Source organism: Prionailurus viverrinus, chromosome C1 (genome assembly GCF_022837055.1).
Source record: "Prionailurus viverrinus isolate Anna chromosome C1, UM_Priviv_1.0, whole genome shotgun sequence".
NCBI classification, from domain to species: domain Eukaryota; kingdom Metazoa; phylum Chordata; class Mammalia; order Carnivora; family Felidae; genus Prionailurus; species Prionailurus viverrinus.
Window position 1 is genome coordinate 49,470,734 of NC_062568.1, and position 20,221 is coordinate 49,490,954.

The 20,221-nt window shown below is 36.6% G+C and overlaps 1 protein-coding gene across 8 annotated transcripts in view; it reads left to right on the top strand.

Moving 5' to 3' along the window:
- Window positions 1-20,221, top strand: part of ZNF385B (zinc finger protein 385B) — a 413,030-nt gene that overhangs the window by 313,284 nt on the left and 79,525 nt on the right. For all 8 annotated transcript variants that reach the window (XM_047869625.1, XM_047869626.1, XM_047869624.1 and 5 more), the window contains one exon: window positions 12,819-12,964. In XM_047869625.1, the coding sequence (XP_047725581.1) occupies window positions 12,819-12,964 (146 nt within the window). The remainder of the gene's footprint in view (window positions 1-12,818; window positions 12,965-20,221) is intronic.

Genomic DNA, 20,221 nt, shown 5'->3' on the forward strand with positions numbered 1-20,221 from the left:
TCTGTTATGAGGATGAATGTGGTTTGTATGTCCATAGTAGATGCTTGTAAAATTCTCATTTCTGTTTTAATGTTATTGCTTTAGTTCCCCCCCCCCAAAATCCTTTTTTTTCAATTTTGCCATTTTTTTGAACATGAATAAATATTACTGTTAGTAAAGAGCTTATGAAGTCTTGGCAGCAGGTAGATAGATGTTTTATCTCGTAGTCCCCAGTAGGATTTCAGGTGGTTGGAAAATATTGAAAGAGCATCAACTTCTTTCATTCTGTCTCATTGGTGAATTAGAGGTGTAAACACTGAGGGTTCAGTAGACTCTTGAAAAAATGAGTAGATTGAAGCCCATGAGCCTTCATTTTTCCAAGGTCCTAGAGACTCTGTGATGTTAGACTTCTTAGCAGACACTTGCTCAGTGGAGTGATCACAATTAGGCTAGTATCTGATTTTGGAAGAAAATTGTTTTTCTCTCCCTGGGTCCATGATTGGCTTCAGTCTGTATATTTGCTTTGTCATGGAATCATTTATCTTTAGCACCATTTTCTTCATCAGAAAAATGTGGGATGATCATAAGCCATGTAACAGATTAGATATCTACTTAGTATATTTTAAAGCACCTTGTGCTCTGTAATGAAAAGTTATAGTATTTGTATAACCCAGGACACTGATGACAAATTTCTATACAAATATACCACTAAAATCTAACTTCTTAACTTGCTCTACGTTGTCATGGGTATGGCAGATATTATGTGAGTATATATGAAAACAATCCTCAGTTGTTGGAACTGACATGACTATTTGAGACATAACCAGAGATATGACCTTCATCTAATTGGTTTATCTTGTCACAGGGACAAACTTGTCCTGATACCAGTAAAATCTTGCTATTTGTCTTTTGATTTGTAGAAGCAAATATTGAAAACAAAATGAATGCTGCAAAAGAAGGCTAATGACAAAGTTTGAGTGCTTTCTGGTTCCCAGGCAGTATTATGGTGAAAGAGAGAGAGACAGAGACAAAGAGACAAGAGACAGACAGGTACATACACATGCAGAGATAGAAAGACATGGAAATAGAGACATGAGAGGGATGAGAGATGAGAGAGGCAGAAAAGACAAACAGGTGAGAGGGAGGGAGACTAGAGAGACAGGGAAGGATAAGAAGGAGAGAGAAAGAGGGTGTTAGAGAAAAAAAAAAGACAGACACAAGTCAATCAAAGTTTGGAAATAGAAATTGTGCAATTTTGGAACTTTGGGTTGTTTTCTACATTTTATTTAACTGGAAACATGCTTTGTCAAATTAAATACATTGAGCCCTAGGTCTATTACTTTTCCATTTGCGTCCTTTAAAGCAAAGGGAGCTTAAAAGGCTGTTTGAAGTTCAGAAGAGACCAAGAGTCAAAACAAATGTCCGTCTAAAAAAAAACATTTCCATTCCTTTCTTGCTTTATAAAGCAAATCACTGACAAGGAAAATGATGAGTGCTATGATTAAATTCTCTACTTCCCATGTGGCACTTTATTAAAAAATCATTATGTCTTTGACTTTTGGTGTTCTTTGGGAAAGTGAGAATCATTTGAGAAGCCAAATAGAAATGCCATAGAAGAAAAATTGGCACAAAGTCAGTATAATGGCACAAGAATAAACATGATACACAGGGACAGGGGCAATCATTTATGATGAATCACTTCCAATGCAGAAAATCCTTGGGTATTCATTGGAGGGCCTTATCTGATGCGGTTTTGCATATCACTACTGCCCCAGAAGCTGCCTGAATGACTGAAGCAAGTAGCATCAATTTCTAGGATGTCAGGACAATGGCAGAGTTCCAAGAAGCCATATCAGGGGTTGGCCATTCCGTTCAATATCCACTAAAGACCCTTTGGAGTGCAAGCCTCCCCTTAGGTCACAGGACTCCATGTTTCTCAGGACAAGGGTGATACCACATTGCCTCCCAGCTGCCCAGCTCCTTTCTTGGAAGGGATTGGATGGCCTGCTTAACTAAATTGTACCTCCTTATATAGTTTTTGCTCTGTTCTACTTCATTCTCTACAGATTTCTACAATACAGTCAAAGATAAAAGGGAGGAAAATCATTTTAGGAGTGAGATGTTAGGAAATTCCAAATAAGGAATTGGTGCTAATTCTAGTCTCTGTAACATTAAGCCAAACTTAACCACTCTTCCCTCCCTCCTCAAGTCCCCCTCATGTTTTTCCCTAAGTGAACCTCACTATCTCCCTATTACTTACAGTTTCTGCTTGCTCTATTCCTGGCGTGGCCAGATTAGTCACCCCATACCAGGTTTCCACAGGGATGAAATGGCAGCTTTCACGAGTCCTGGCAGCCACATGGGAGCCATGTCTATGGTTCCTGGATGAAAATGGCTTCTTGGCTGATGGGGGACCAAGAATGGCCTTATCTATGATGGTCACCATGATCATAATCCACTAGAATTTGTCCTGAATTCTCTACAGTGCATTATAATTATGGTGGCCATAGAATATGTATGCAGAAAGGAAAAAGGGTTATAGCACAGTTGTTACTATCCTGTTTATTCCCAAACTGTGCTTCCTAGGAGCCTATTACTTTTTTCTTTTTTCTTTTTTTTTTTTTTTTTAACATAGGCAACAGCTTTTGAATAGCTTTGAAATGTTTAGTTAATATTTAAGCTAAGGAAACCTCTTTTCTCTACCAAAGTGGGAGTAGAGAGCACTGGCAGAGCAAATACTAACTCTGTTTCTTTAAATTGAGCAAGATTCTGGAGAAAAAGTGTCTTTTTAAAGGACCATTAAGTAAATCACTATTCCTTTTCACCCTGTTTGGTTCTTAAATGCAAATATCCAAGTCACTGAATGCAAAAACTGAAATTTGCTGAAACTAGGGGGCAAAACATTTTGTATCCTGGAGCTAGAATGTATAGCAGCAGCTGGATGGATTGACCTCCTGAGTTGCTGTATGCAGTGCCTTCAGCCTGGCCCTTTAGTGAGCTGCAGAGGAGAGGCATAAAGACAGACCCAGAGAGGCCTCCATGACCCTGCTGTTTTGATCTGCTCCGATGGAAGGTCAGTTGCCATTGCTTGGAAAAATGTGTCTTTTCAGATAGCATTTTTGTTGCAGTACTGATAGTTCTTCAGTATAAAAATCACCAAAAAATGCATGTGTGCCTCCTGGTATGAAGCTATTTGAATTAGTTATATTGATCCAAACAGTACAGCTGAAAGCATAGTTTTGATGGGGTTTGTTGTTCTCTTTTTTATATCGTTGGGAATATTTAAAAAATTGTTTAAAATGAGGTGTTGCAATCAATCTTCTGCTGTTCTTAAATGTTGCCTCATGGCCGCACTGACTTTTTTCTTTGATTTAGTTTCTTTGATTATTCATAATAATAAAACATTAAAATTAAAATCTCATTGAAAAATGAATACTCCTAAATTTTAGTCAAAATGTAAAAAGAAAACAGACCATCTATTTAAATTTTTAAAGAAGATAAAGACTTCAACATATGATTCTTGTATGTCTTTGATTGTATTGACTTAAATATTCGAAACAATGTCTCTGGGCAATGGGAACTCTAAATGTGAGTCTACCGTCAGTCAGGTATCATGCTGTATTAAATTCTCTTAATCATTTATCTCATGTAAAATTAAGGGTAGATTCTTTTTTTTTTTTAATGTTTATTTATTTTGTGAGAGCGTAAGCGGGTAAGGACGGGGAGAGAGAGATAGAGAGAGAGAATCCCAAGCAGGCCCTGCACTGCCAGTGTAGAGCCCGACATGGGGCTCAAGCCCACAAACCGTGAGATCATGGCCTGAGCCGAAATCAAGAGTCGGACACTTAACCAACTGAACCACTCAGGTACCCCAAGGGTAGATTCTTATGTTATGTTTAGCTCTAAAATGTTATGAGATATAATTCCTCTAGAAGTATTCAACGGTTTGAGAAAAATGGTTATTGGGAATAAGAGAGTCTGTATTTTTTGAAGGTTTCTAAAATAAGTCATAGTTTAAAAAAATAAAAATAAAATAAAATAAAATAAAATAAAATAAAAAGTCTTAGTTCCATGAGGCCATTAGGTCCTTCACATGCTGTAAAGAGAGAGCAAAAAGTTCCTCTGTAACAGAAAAAGGCTTCAGACTTCACGAAAGCATCTTAATGCCATAGACAGGAATCATTGGGCAAATGTAGCACAGGACCATCTCCCTGTCTCTTTTTGCCAGAAAGTTTCGTCAGGCTACAGTGACCTCCCAATCCATGCTCGACCTCAGACAATTTTAGTAAAGCCCTGTCTGGAGATAATTTTGGCTTCTCCAAAGACTTGGTAATTTAGGAACTAAGCTCATGACATTCCCTTTTGATAAGTCAGGTATATTAAAAACTATTTCAAAAAAATGATAAAGCACTTGTCAGAACCCTGTTTTCCTTTCTTTGAGTTTCCTTTCTTGTATAGTCATGCTTAATAATGTCAGGTTACAGGTGGAAAAACTATAACAAAGCAAAAATATTGTCCATTCAGCTTCAAAGAAGACAATTGATCCTCAAGACTTTTTCTGAAAACCAATTATCTTCTTTACTTAAATTCTGAAATTCTCAGATTTTTCAATTCTACCTCAAAAACGGATGACAGCTATTGAGGTATCCACATGTGTAATCATGTGATATTTTGGTACTACAGAGTAAAAAAATCTGACCCTTTCTTTCAACATTTAAATATAAGAAAGTCAGTGCATGGGCAAAATATTCAGATATAAATGAATCCCGACGTGGCTGTAAGTACTCTATCGCCACACATTCAAAAGGCCATCCATTGCATCTTAGTAAAAGATTCATCGTTTTGTGTAAAACCTGGCATATTACTACTAAACCCAAAGGACATTGTGGCTTAAAATCCATCATGATGTGACTTCACTGCTGTTTTTTGAGGCAGCACTTCATTATTGCCCATAAACTTCAGTGTGATACTCAAAAGGATTTATTTTTAAATGCAACATTCTGCCAGGATGCCGCTGTTGGACTCTCTGGAGGGAACCCTGAGGTGCCCCAAGGGAGATCCAGGAGCAGAACTGCCAATTGTTAAGATTTTATGGACTCAGAGTTCTAGATACACATTTTTCTCTTTGGCATCAGTAGATTCTGTGTCAGTCTCTTCCATCCACTTAAGAAATTCAGCAAGGAAGCATCAGCATTAAAGGGAAATTTTATTTTCTCACAAATCATTTTGAGCAAAATCAAGCTGGCTGGGGGAAAAAAAACATCATATTCATCCTAAAAGTATACAAACCTGACAGTGTTTGAAGATGTTCTTATTGGAGAATTTTGCCTGTATTTGCCAAAATAGTTTACTAAAATTATTATCATTGGACACATTACTTCTAAAAAGTTTCTGGTGAAGTATAACATACAGAAATGTGCACATAAGTGTACGGTTGAATGAATGTACATAAACATAACATACCTGTGTAACTGGCACCAAGACCAGGTAGAAGACATTTCCAGCACCTTAGAAGCCCGTCTCATGCTCCACCCACCCTTCCTACAAGGATAGCCCTATCCTAACAGTATAGATTAGTTTTGTCTGATTTTGTACTCTGTGTAAATTGGTATTATACAGTATATTGATATGCTTCCTGATTTTAGGGTTTTTTTTTTTTTTAACATTATGTTTGCGAGGTCTGTTTGTTGTTGCGTGTAATTATAAGTCATTTGTCTTCATTGCTATGTTCCATTATGTGAATGTTTTATTGCATGAAGAACCAAAATTACTTATTTCTACTGTTGATGGGTTAATTAGCTAATTTCCAGTTTGGGGCATTGTAAATAGTATTGCTATGAGCATTCTAGTGCATATTATTTCTGTTAGGTAAATACCTAAGGCTGGACTTGCTGAGTCATAGGGTATGTATATATTCAGTTTTAGTAGATATTGCTGGTTATCCAAAGTGGTCGTAACCATTGACACCAGAGGGGAGGAGGTTGGGGGGATGAGCTAAATAGGTGATAGGGAATAAGAAGGGCACTTGTTGTGATGAGCACTGGGTAATGTATGGAAGTGGTGAATCACTATATGGTACACCTGAAACTCTATTACTCTGTATGCTAACTGGAATTTAAATGAAAACTGAAAAAAAAAAGTTCTAGTTGCTCCATATCCTTGTCAGCACTTGATAATCTCAATATTTCTTCATTGTAGCCATTCTTGTGGGTATGTAGTGATATCTTATTGAAGTTTTAATTTGCATATCCCTAATGACTAATGAAGTTAAGCACTTTTTCATATTTACTGGCCATTTTAGTATATATTTTTGTGAAGTGTCTATTCTTCTACCCATGTTTTCTGTCATGTTTTCATTTTCTTATTGATCTATAGGAGTTCTTTATTCTAGATTAAAGTCCTTTGTCAAAATCTCTATTTTATTATTACTCCCACTCTGTGGATTACCTTTTCATTTCCTTGATATGTCATATTCCCACAGATTTATTCTTCATAGAGTATATTGTCAATTTTTTTATGATTAACACCTTTTGTTTTCTATTTAAGAAATCTTTGCTTACTCCAAGGTCATAAAGATGTTCTGCTTTTCTCTTTCCTGTTTGATCTTTTAAGCCAGAAATGCTAAGAATATCTTGAATGCTTAAGAAAGTTTTGAATTGTAATACACTTGGTTTTCTCCATGTTTTTTACTTATGCAGTTCACCCTACCATTCTACCATATTCACCTCTCAAAATACGCATCATTCCTCGAGACTTAAGAGATAGCTCATCTATGAAAACGTTTATGAACCCAACTCCTAAACAGATGTAATTTCTTTCTTTCTTGAACCCCTTTAGCATTTTGTTGATAATTTGTGATCCCTGACATATCCTGCCTTTTATAACTATTGAACTTAAGTATTTATTCTCCCGGGATATGGTATAACGTGAGACGAGTAGGAATAGTTCATAACTCCAGTAACCAAGGCTTGGTATGTGTCAGGCACAGGATTAAGCATTTTTCTTAGGAAAGTACTACCAGTCTTATGCCGTAGGTATTCTTATTTTCCCCAATTTATACAAAAGAAAATAGAGGTTGTCCACATTTGCACAAGAAAGTAGTAGACCTGAACTCCTGAACTGGTACATTTCACTTGCGTAGAACAGCATTGCCTGAAGGATATGCCAAGCATTAATGGTTCCAGAATCTCTGTGGGGGTGGGGGTGGGGGGGAAGAATTGGTTCATGCTTAAGAAATTGAGAGTAGAAATTCTATCTGCCTTGACATTCACAGTGCCTGTTACTATATTGTAAGCTGCAAGATGTCTTGCAAAAAAGAATCACTTTAAACTTTGTTGAAGCCAGCATTTTTTAAATGTATTTGAGGACAGAATCTTTTTCACTTAACAACTTTACATATAACCCACTTTATGGAATGATGACATGGGCTTTAGAGTCAGTCAAACAAGAACTGAAACTGAGGCCTTACTACCTACCGCATACTAGGTGATCTCAGTCTCTTTAAGCCTCACCCTTCTCATCTGTAAAATGGGATAATAATACAAGCCTCATAGAATTGTATTATAATTTAATAAAATAAGGAACACAAATCACTTAGCCATATATAAAGTAAAATCTCATTAAATGGTAGTAGTGGTTTATCTTCTCCAAAAAGTAAAATAAATTCTGTCTGATTCAGTTTATATAGTCCCTGCAGCTGTTAGCACTATGGCTTTACAGTTGTTCATCCATAGTATTTATGAAATTAAATAATACTATTACTTAGGGAAGGTTATTTTTAGATAAATATATTGTAGAAGCATTTCCTAAAGAGTATTAAAGAAATATATTTTAGTTACCAGTATCAATCACTACATTAGGATCAAATAAAAGTTTCAACTAACTCCCAGCTTCAAAGAAGATTGAACATTTTAAATATCTTAATTCAATGGTAAAATGCTGTCTGCAGCTGGAGCATGTGCCGATATAACTGAAGTGTTTTCAAGTGTGTAATTTGGTGACCATAGCGCAGTAGTAAAGAACAAAATTCAGTAGTCAAATTTCCTGGATTTTCATATTACCTTCTCCATGTACAAAATACTTGTGGTTGAGCTTATCTTCTTTGTGACTCAGTTTCTCATCTGTAAAATGGGGCTAGTAATAATACCTTGTTTATTAGGTTATGGTGAACACATATGTATAATTTACACATATACTCTTTTTTTTTAAGTCATTTATTTCGAGAGAGCACACCCGTGCAAGAGCATGGGAGGAGCAGAGAGAGAGAGGGCAAGAGAGATTCCCAAACAGACTCTGCAATGTCAGGTCAGAGCCCAACGCAGGGCTCGATCCCACGATCCGTGAGATCAACATATACTCTTAATATATACAGAAATCAGTATATAATATATAATAATGTATAAAGATGTAAATGATGTAAACATATAATTTAATATACCTAAATGAGTATATATGGATATACACATACAGATGTGTATATATATTCTTATGTGTGTCTACGTATGTACATACATATGTAATGTGCTTAGAATGGTGCCTGGCACACAGTATGCACTATAAAAATGTTATCTCTCAGTTTTTATGTGGCCTTTTCAGAAACAAACCCTTTTCGGTCACATAGCCTATTCACATAGCCACCTCCTTATGACTACAGTAGATCTCCTGATACCTTAGTTTTCCTCACATGACAGACTGATGAAAGAAAGGAAATGGTGAGAGAGAGACCACAGGAGATGCTGGTTGGTGATTGTTCTGGTAAGAGGGAAGGTTACTCACTGAAGCTGAGAAAGCAATAAAAAGAGAAAACTGAGTTTGGTAGAACTTGAAACGCCACTCATTTTAATTTCTTTAAAGACGTCTTTGGGGGGAAAAAAGATATCTTTGGGAGTTCTATAATTGGCATTGCCTCTACCTAATAGACTTTTATAATATGCTAAGCTTTTTATTTTAGTACTCAATAAAGCAGACATACATAATAATGGCATAAGAAGAAACTACTTCTGCAGGATATAGAATATAGATTTGATCTCATTCTGTAAATGCTTCTTCACACAGTTGTTCTGTGACTTTGGAGTTTTCTCCTTCTAACGCTGAGGTGTTTCGTTTGCTCGTGTTATGGTACATAGGGTACTAGAAAGCCTCACAGCTATCACCTAAACCTTCAAGGTAATATTTCTAAACGTGAAAGATCACAGCAATAATGTCAAGTGTTGCCTAACTCTCAAATGAGGTGTTATTGTGATGAATTACGATATAATCCGTTGACATAATAAAGCACCTATTATGTTACAGAGGCAGTTGGCTGTAATAATAGTTTTATGATCATAGTGGTGTGTTGTCTTTCTCATATTATTGGTTTCATAGTTATAGATGAAAACAACTTGGGATTTACAGTGAAAATGAAATTGGGGGGAGAGTGGAGTATATGAACATGTGGAATTTCCATGGTGAGAGTGGTGACTGTTACATCTTTGGGGTATACATGCTGGTGTGTGTGTGTGTATTTCATTTTAGGTCAGGGAGTCTGATCAATATATATATACAGCAAGTGATATAAAATCTTTATTGTCAAACAAGGTAGAGCCCTATTATGACTTAATTCATTATTATATATACCAGATTATATCCTAGGCTTTGAAATAAAGCTACATATAGGAGGTATCTTACATAATATTGCCAAATCATACAAAAGACAAAGGTTGGTCCTGTCCCCTGGGCAGAGCAATGTGAAGGATTTCTATGCTGAAATCCATGCTCATCCATTGTATTTCCAACCCTCTTTTTTTTTTTTTTTCTCAGCAAATTGAAGAAAAATTAAGCATTTTCTTGCAGGATGCAATGTATTTTGGCCATATTTCTGCTTGTATCTGCCACTAACTTTTGGGCATCCTAGGGTGAGGAGAAATGCTTCCCAGCCTCAGAACAGTAGTAAAATCGGGAATAAGGTGACAGAGGGATTAAAACCTAACCCAGCCTGCGCAAAAAAGTGCACTTTATCCCCATTCATCTCCCACTTGCAAAAACTTCCTCTGAAGCCGTGGGTCTTGGTGAAGCAATCTGAAAAAGCAGGTCTTAAAAGTGAAAACAGCAAGGTTGAGGTGAAGGGAATTGATGAAAGCAGTTTGTATTTATTCAGGAGATCTACCAGTGCTTTAAAACAATCTGTGTTTAACATGGCAAATTGTCTGTCATTAAAATGCTAATGAATGGTAAACACCTGCTAAGTTTTTATGCTAATGAATGGTGGCTGCGAAGTAGTTCTCAAGCCTTGTCTTTATTAGCATAGATATTTGATTGGGTAAAGGGGGATCATTGCGCATTCTGACCTTTGTTGATGGAGCAATCTGTTTGTCAGGTTCTGTGTTGCGTTACATTTGAGTTGAGTTTGTTAGTACAAAATGACTTTTGCCAGGCCCTCTGATACCGTGTGCTGCTGGTGTTATCAGAGTGTTACCATTATGGGCTTAAGGAAAAAACTTTGCTTTTTGGTGAGTGGGGGAGACCCATGATGGCAAAATAATTCATCCGTTCATCAGGCAGCTTGAAGTAGAATAGTTCTGCATACTTTCTAGACTTTAGGCTTTTGACAATTATAACAATTGTGAGTTGTATATTGTTCTAAAATAAGAAATATCTTTTTTTCAATTTAGCTACAGCTTTAAAGCAAAGCTTTTAAAATAAATATTTTAATAAGTGCTTCTGCAGCATTTGAAATACTGACATAATATATCATCTTGGATCTATAAGCTCTGAAGTTAGCAGTGACTGTAACGTCACCTAATTAGAAGAAAAAGTGTAATTAAATACAGGGTGGTCATGTGAATGCCAGGCTGAGATCAGAGTATTTACTTTGGCATCTGAAAAACAACATTACTGTTTGATCTATACTTTTGGTTGATTCTATTTTTGCTGAGTCCTACTCTACATTCCCTAATGGATGAGGCTGACCTGAAGACTTGCCATTACAGATAAATGCTTCAGATGCCTTTTTCTTTTTTTCTGCTTTTAGGATCAATGTAAATGAGGCATGATAGTCCATTAAACACTATTACTAATAATGTTCTGGAATGATTTGAAATATAATGCAGAGTTTATTAAGAAAATCCATTATCCAAAAATATATCATTGAAATAGAAATTTTAATTATTCTGGAACACTGTGTGAGGACGTTGGTAGAAGTTTTAATAGTTGAAGCATTTCCCCATACTGTTTATTTCTCCTTCAAGTCAGTAGGAGATTTTTGGCATATGATTATTTGTGGTCCTATATAGACATGCTGGGAGAAATTGGAACCCTCATACACTGCTTGTGGTACTATAAAATGGCTCAGGCATTTTGGAAAACAGTCTGAACGTTCTCAAAACATTAAACCATATGATTACCATATGACCCAATAATCCCCAATTCTACTCTTGCATATATAGCAAAGAGAACTAAAAATGCATCTCCACACAAAAACTTACAGACAAATGTTCATAGCAGCATTACTCAGAATATCCAAAAAGTGGAAACAACCCAAATGCCCATCAACTGATGAATGAATAAGGAAAAAGTGAGTCTGTTTTAATGGAATATTTCACAGCCTTAAAAAGGAATGAAATCTCATACATGCTACAACATGGATGTGCCTTGAAAACATTATGCCAAGTGAAAGAAGCTTGTCACAAAGGAACTCATATTGTATGACTTCATTTAAATGAAATGTCCATAATAGACAAACCTAGAAACAGAATGGAGTAGTGGTTGCCAGGAGCTGGGCGTGTTGAGAGGAAGTGTGGAATGACTGCTAATGGGTATGGAGTTTCTTCTAGGGATTGTGAAAATGTTCTAAAATTGATTGTGGTGATGTGCACCGCTCTGCAGAAATGCTAAAAACCATTGAATTGTATACGTTAAGTGGGAGAATTGTCCAGTATGTGAATTACATCTCAATAAAGTTATATTTAAAAAAAAAAAAAAGGCACACCTGAGCCTGTGTCTCAGAGAGCCACCTGCATCAGCAGCTACTCACCTACAGTATGTGGAGGCTTCAGAAGAATGCTTGTTACTTGGAGAGGAGTGCTTTAAATTTCCCACACACGGTTTAGCCCAGATTCCTAAAGAGATGACAGCTAATTTAATTGTTTAAAAAAAGGGGGGGGGGGTTAGTGGCTACAATAACACAAAGCTGGTTAGAAATAAAAGTTGGAGACAAATACTTGAGTTCCTGTCCCAACTTCTCCCCGTCCCCCAATACCATGCCCCACCCAGGCAGTAATCACTCCTTTTGGGTTCCCTAACTATCCAATGTCTAGACTACTTATTGCCCTCACAGCAAGGGCAAGCTTCACTGGTTTTTTTAGAGATAAAATTGTTTGAGTCATAATTTTCTTGGGAGCAGTCACTGTGAGTCCGAGGTTTTTTGTTCCCCTTGTAAAAACCCTGTAATTATCTTTGATGTGCATAAAGCATGCCTACTAGCTGTTCAATAACTGACTAGTAAAGAGCATCTGCTGCAAGAACCTCATCCCCTCCTCTCTCCTACATTTTTGACTACTCAGCGACAATGGTTGAACCCACAGGATGATCTCATTCTGCCCCACCTGCCAGCAGAATCTGTGTAGTTTGTATCTCTGAGCAGCCCTTGGCCCCTGCCGTAGGGAAGTATTCTGCATCACTGTCTCACATAATGAACAAGAAGACCCCTTTTAACTGTATTCTCTCCTCCTGTGCCATTTGCTTACTTTCAGCATAACTCTCTTGCTCTGGGGTTGCAGCTCAGCAGTCCTCTTTTTGCATGGTTGGTTGGGGGTAGATGGATAGGAAGAAGATTGAATTCATTTTTGTTTTGTTCTTGGCAGGCAGTACATGCCACACTGCTACACTTCCTGCTCTTGTGCGCACACCTACCCTGATGATGCAGCCTTCACTGGATATCAAACCATTTCCACTGTCTTTTCCAGTGGACAGTAGTTCTGCTGTGGGGCTCTTTCCAAATTTTAACACAGTGAGTAAATGCATTTTTATTTTATTTGTGTCCTCCTCAATCTCTTTCATTCCAGTTGTGAATAGGCAATAGATATAGCCTGTTTCCAAAGTGTGTAATTTTAGACCATATATTGGTTACACTGACCAGCTATGTTGTGCAAGATACTCCTTCTCCCGTAGGGGTTAGTCCAAACAATAGCCAGCATATTTGTTTTACAAATATTCCCACAAGTGACTTTTCACCTGTGGCTTTGAGCAGTTTTGACAGACTTCGGTGGCTTGAGAACCTTATTATTTCTGGGATACTATTCACATGCTCAAGAACACAATTTAGAGATACCAAGCCACATTGATTTTTCCCTACTACTAGAAAGAAAGGAAATGCTTTAACTACTTAGATACATTTTTATTTGGGACATATTTTAGATCTTAACAAACAGAATTTTTATTGGAAAACTACTGTGGATTATGTGAATGTGACTCTATTTTTTAAAAAGTACTTTAAAGCTACATATTAATTGTCTGCATGATACTTTGACATTCCCTTTAAAACATACAATAAAGATTAGTGAATTACCTATAATTACTAATGTTCTTCATTCAGGTCAGCTGACTGTTTATCTGAATGAAAGACATTTTGTAGGCATGCCAAGTGGAACATGACACCTTTCAACAATAGAATTCAGCATAAAATCAGTCCACAGCCAAATGCTAAACTTGTAGGAAGAGAAAAGGTTAAACAGTTCAGGTGATTGTATGAATTGTTTGTTTAGTCAATAAATGCAGTCATTTGGGACCTGATGGTCTACATGAATTATACAGCATTATAGAAGCTGCCATAATCAAGAAAAAGAATTGCATTATCAACACCACCAGACAGTGAGCATTTGAAGTATTGCCAAGTGTTTCCTTTTGCAAACTTATCTTCTGTATGAAGTGAGACAGAAAGAGGATTTTTCCTCAAGGCTTGTAAATAAATCTGCTGATGGGCCTTCTGTCATGGCTTAGTGTCGTAAGGTAATTGGGGGGTAGGGGATCAGCCTTCTTTTTAAGGAGCACTGGCTGTGACTTAGCGAATAAACAGTTAAAGTGAATGTTCACGTCTGTTTGGGTTTTTCAAAGACAAGTCAAACAGTTTAAAAAAGAAGAAGAAGAAGAAGAAGAAGAAGAAGGCATAAACAGGTGAGCATCATTTCTAGCGCAGTGGAGCAGTTCAGTGAGAGAAATCAGGCCTGCCCTGACCACTTTAATCCATCAGGAGTAACCACCCAAAACACCACATCATGCCATTTCAAACAACTGGAACTCAAGCATGCCTGTTGTATCGTCTACTGAAACATGGGTGATACATTCCAAACATAACTGAATTAAACTATACTTCTTAAAACACTTACTAGGTGTTTTTATTTTGATTAATGTGCATTTAGAAGACAGCATTTGTAGCCACTGCAGAAGTCCAGCCACTGTCAGGCAGGCACTGATCATGTGGGTAGGGTAGGCCTGAATGGTTCCTACTGCAGCTCATTTTTTTTTAACACAAATAATACATGGATACTTATTTCAAAGATTCAAATAAAACAGTAACATTCAAAGCAAAATGTGTAAGACAGCATTCTCTGCCCTGTGTATATGTTTACTCCCTTTGCTAGAGGCAAGCACCCTCATAGGCATCCTTGTCTTCCCCTTCTAGAAGTGTGTTATGTACATACTTAATAGGAACCCAATCACAGTTGTCTTTCTACAACTGTGATGGAATGATCGGCACTATTCTCTAAGTTACTTTTTTCAACTATCAAAATGTCTTACGTATACTTCTGCATTCTTAAGGGCTATAAAAAATGGAAAGAATGTCTTCATAATTTTAAGGTAAAAATACGGTTTCATAATGGTTTACTAATGTTGTGTAGGGCTGATAGACATACTAACTTGCCTTTTTGTTTGTTCCATATAGCAATTAACATTACGAAATCTTTGAGAAAACCCAAAGCATAATTCTTTTTTTATAAAATTTTTTAATGTTTATTTATTTTTGAGAGAGAGAGACAGAGTGTGAGTGGGGAGGGGCAGAGAGAGAGGAAGACACAGAATTCAAAGCAGGCTCCAGACTCCGAGCTGTCAGCACAGAGCCTGATGCGGGGCCCGAATCCACAAGCCTTGAGATCATGACTTGAACTGAAGTCAGCCACTTAACTGACAGAGCCACCCAGGCACCCCAAGCATAATTCTAATAGGAGCTCACTTTTTTTTTTCTTGAAAGAAAATAAACTAGTAATTTTCAAATGGAAATATTTTTGGTTATGATGAAGAATATAGCAAAGAACTACATGAAATGATCATTTTACTCTCCGTATTATATTACATCCAATGCATTTGGTGGGCAGAGAGTACTTCTGGTAGGATATTAAAAATTAAGTCACTGCAAGTGAGACCCTCTATCATCTGGTAAATAAATTAATTTATAGGATCATTGGACTACCTATGATTTTTCATTGAGTTACAGCTTCAATTACTCTACTCTTTTCCCTATAGACTATTCCATCCCAGTGTCTAACTCATAAATTTCCTAGGACAGTTTCATAAAAGTCATTGTCCATGGGGCGCCTGGGTGGCGCAGTCGGTTGAGCGTCCGACTTCAGCCAGGTCACGATCTCGCGGTCCGGGAGTTCGAGCCCCGCGTCGGGCTCTGGGCTGATGGCTCAGAGCCTGAAGCCTGTTTCCGATTCTGTGTCTCCCTCTCTCTCTGCCCCTCCCCGATCATGCTCTGTCTCTCTCTGTCCCAAAAATAAATAAACGTTGAAAAAAAAAATTAAAAAAAAAAAAAGTCATTGTCCACATTTTCCTAGGAAACATTTTTGTATCACTAATAGTAATGATACTAGATCATTGTATATTTGTGAGGTTTTCTATCCTTCAAAGAACTCAGACCTTAGAACATTTTAGTAGACCATGATTATGATTCAGTTCCTATTGTCTCGGGGAGAGAGAGTTAGTAATGGAAGAACTGAGACTTGAATTAGAATCTCCTAACTTCAAAACTCATATTCCAGCTTGTCCGTGTCTTTGGATCTTTTGGTCCATGTTACCTCCCACATCATTCAGTGTGAACAAAGCTCAATCAGAAATCTTTTGTGCTCTTTTCTGGAAGCATGGTAGCCAATTTTCAGCAGAATCATTACATATAAAGAGGAAAGAATTTTTTGAATGTGTAAAAAACAGAATATATATTTAAAAAGTTGTAATTTCTTGTTAGCAAATTTTAAAAACCTATTCCATTCAGTAGTCCACTTGTTCTTTGAAAGGCAAGGTGAATGCTATTATAATCACTTTCTTTTTAACCAAAGATAGTATTAGTAACTATAAGAAATATATTTTAACTCGTAATTATTATCAGAAGAATATAAACACTGTACTCTCATACCATAGCTCAAAGTTTTAGAATTTTGAAGTTCTGCTGTCTTCTTTAAGCAGATTTTTTAAAATGCATATAAAGTAATGGTTTCCTCCTGTTTTTGTAGGGAAGTATGATAATGTTACATGAGAATTATAGCAAGAATGAAATGGGATTCTGTCATATTCCAAAATGGGATACTCGCCTGTTGTATATTAAATGGTACACAATGAAGAGACATGCTTCACAGCATTCATTTAGTGGCTGTCTTACCATCTACCCCACGACTGACAAAATCTCTCTCAGTGTTTACATGTGAAGAATAAGCAAATAATTCAAGACACTGTCCAAGTGGAGCTATGAAGAGACATGCTAGGAAAGGCAGTGTAGATCACTGATAACTTTCTGATGGGCTGCATGTCAAGGATGCATGTCTGGAGAACAATGATGTTAACTCTGCACTTCAGCAGTTTTACTTTCCAGGGGGGCTGTTTTGAGTCACTTACAGGTAAAAGGCTCTGCAAACCACAACAGCAATGTTTAAAGATCTCAACCTTTATATCTAAAGCCTAATGGGCTTCTTTGCCTAGCTACCTATTAATGCTCACTTCCACCACTGCCCCACCTTCAACCACCTGTCGTTCAGGGCCAACTTAGATATCACCTCCCTCATAGGAAGTTTTCTGTGATCTGCGAGTCTGCATTAAGTGCTATCCTCTGTATTTCCAGGGTACCCCCGGATTACCTCCATTATAGCAGTTGTCACACTATAGTCTAATTACCCAATTATCTATATTCACTAGAATGTCAGATCCTTGAGGACAGGGCCTATGGTATGTTCATCGCTGGATGTCTGGTATCTGGCTCGAGAGCTCAGTAAAACTTTTCTGAAGGGAAGGAAAAAAGGAGGGAGGAAAGGGGCCCAGTTTTTTGCTTCTCAATGCACATGCTTCCCTACCCAGCAAAGGAAACACCAACATTTCTGAGCTGTATCTACGCATGAGGTATTAAGCCTAAGTGTTTACTTTCATTTGCATTTCTCTGGGAACTGTCATCCTTTTTTTAACTTGAGGACAATAATTAGTTACAAATTTTTCTGCAGCTCTAGTTCTGGCTTCCTCTGTGTGGATGGTATGGAAGCTTTGCAAGTATCTACTACATTTCTTGTCCTGGGTCCTACTCTTAAGAGCAGTTAGTTTAAAAAGAAAATTATTCATTACTGGGTTTTATTGAAAACATAATATATGCACTAACGAGTACTGGATTTGATGAAGAGGATAAACAAAATAAGTAAAACAAAAATTCCCTAGTGTGCAAGAAACTTCTAAGAAATAGAATAAAAAAGACTAGAAAAGGAAAGATAACAAAAACCAAGAAATATAGGCAAAGTAAAAATAGTTACTGAACTTTACAGTATTATAGAAGAGCCAGAAAGAATGATTTTTTTTGTATCCCAGTAGAGCTATTTTCATTATTTTGTTTTTCACTTTGATTAAATTTGTCAAATGCCTCATGGTCGTCCTTTAGTTACTGTACATAATGTTTTGGTAGCTACCAAAATATATTCAATTATTTCTATTAGAATTGGAATTTCTCATTTCCTTTACTGTGGATCCAATTGTTATCTTCATTCAATCCTGATAATACCTGGTATTTAATATCTGGTGTTTAACAAGCAGGTAATACATGATGTTTAATTCTCCATAAGAAGAGGCTGCTTCAGGATTGAAATAAATTGCATATTTAACGGGATGGATAGTATCAACTTATTATGATAAAGTAAGTCCATTAAGAAGCCAGGTCCACACACATACTGCCATGGACTGAGTGTTTGTGTCCTCCTCCCCAAATACATATTTTGAAGCCCTAACACCTGCAGATGGTATTTAGAGATGGGGTTTTTGAGAGGTGTTTAGGGTTAGATGATCATGAGGGTGAGGCCCTCATAACGGGATTAGTGCACTTGTAAGAAGAGACCACAGAGAGCTTTCCCTCTCTCTACCATGTGAAGACATAGTGAGATAGCAGCCGTCTGCAGCCAGGAAGAAAGCTCTCACCAGGACCTGAAGATGCTGGTGCCCTGATCTCAGACTTCCAGTCTCCACAATTGTGATAAAATATATTTCTGTTGTTTAAGCCACCGACTCTATGGTATTTTGTTATGGTAGCACAAGCAGTCTATGACATATATGCAACTTATATATTGTATGTGATGATAATAAGTCAAGTTCCTTTTTAACAGCCACATACTGGATACATACACAGATGTATTTGTGTGACTCTCCATAGCTATAGATATAATTACAAGCCACCTCAAGACCACAGTCACCTATCAATTTCTCTGCTGATTGGCAGGTATTTTCCATGTCTACTATTTCAGATGTCTTTTTGAGTCCTGCCTTGTTTTTGCAACTGCTCGAGGAAAGCATGAGCACAATAGCATCACAGATGCTTTATTGCAAGAGGCTCAACAATCTTATTTTTGTGAAAAATAATCTGATTTTTCCTACATACCTTGAAATTATTTTTTCCTGACACATTAACAAATTTGTGGAACAGAATAAAGATGATTTCTAAGCATACAGTCCCAAATCACTGTATGCCTCTGAATCACCCATGCCAATCTGTGAAATGATCTATATATCTACTGTTTGTCATTCTAAACCCTTGAGTTTCTAGGCCATCCACAGTTTGGTAATCTCAATGAATATTTGAATTTTTTTTTTCTTGGGACGCGTGGGTGGCTTAGTTGGTTAAGCATCAGACTTTGGCTCAGGTCATGATCTTACAGCTCGTGAGTTAGAGACCCATGTTTGTATCCGCATGGACAGCTCAGAGCCTGGAACCTGATTCAAATTCTATGTCTCCCTCTTTCTCTTCCCCTTCCCTACTTGTGTTTTCTTTCTTTCAAAAATAAGTGAACTTTAAAATTTAAAAAAAAGCTCTAAAATTTTTCTTTCTTGTACCAGACATAATAATATATTTATCAAGGAGGTACAAAATAAAGAAATTGGGAATCAAAATCACATTTATTTTGCTATTAATTCATGCCATGTTTCTCATGATGTTTTACTGTAAGGAAACCTGAAGTAAGCCAAAACATTTAATTTTTAAATCTATCTTTAATACTTTTACTATCTAATGAAGTCTTGATTTAGACATTTGGATACATACTTTTTTATCTGATTTTTTTTCATTTAATTTAAACAAAATATTTTATCTCTGCTAATGTAACCAACTGTGAGGTTTTGTTTTTTTTTTGTTTTTTTTTTGTTTTTGGCCATTTAAGCCTTTTTTTTTTACTCTAGTAACGCTTTGCTCTCATTAAAAAGTTATATATTCCCTATTTCCTAGGATGTTAGTATGTCCAGCTACTCGAAATGATACATTTGTCCAAATAAAAAAACAGAATGAAATAGAGATAAAATAAATAAAATAAAATGGATAAGAAAATAAATAAAATAAAAAAGAGAATATGGTTGAATTTTTATTTTCATGATATGCTTAAAATATATTGAAGGATCCTATTCTTCTATATGTTCTAATGAAATGTATATTAGAATATGCCAAGTTGAAATTTTCCATGGTTACTGAAATTTACTTAAAGAGGGGGAGGGTGAAGGCCTGTTGCTGGACTTAGAAAAGTGAATAGCAACACCCTAGATCATTTGAAAAAAAATGTTTATGGGAAATCTTTGAAATGTCGTATAAAACTAACAAAGATTTTGTACAAATATTTAAGCATAAATTCCTGCCTGCAAATTTTTACAACTCTATTCAATATGACAGAGAAAAATTATGTAAACATGACCTGGGAGGAAAAAAACTACATCGTGACCATCTATCTATACTATTGTCTCCCTCTTCAAACTACAAACATATCTTTTA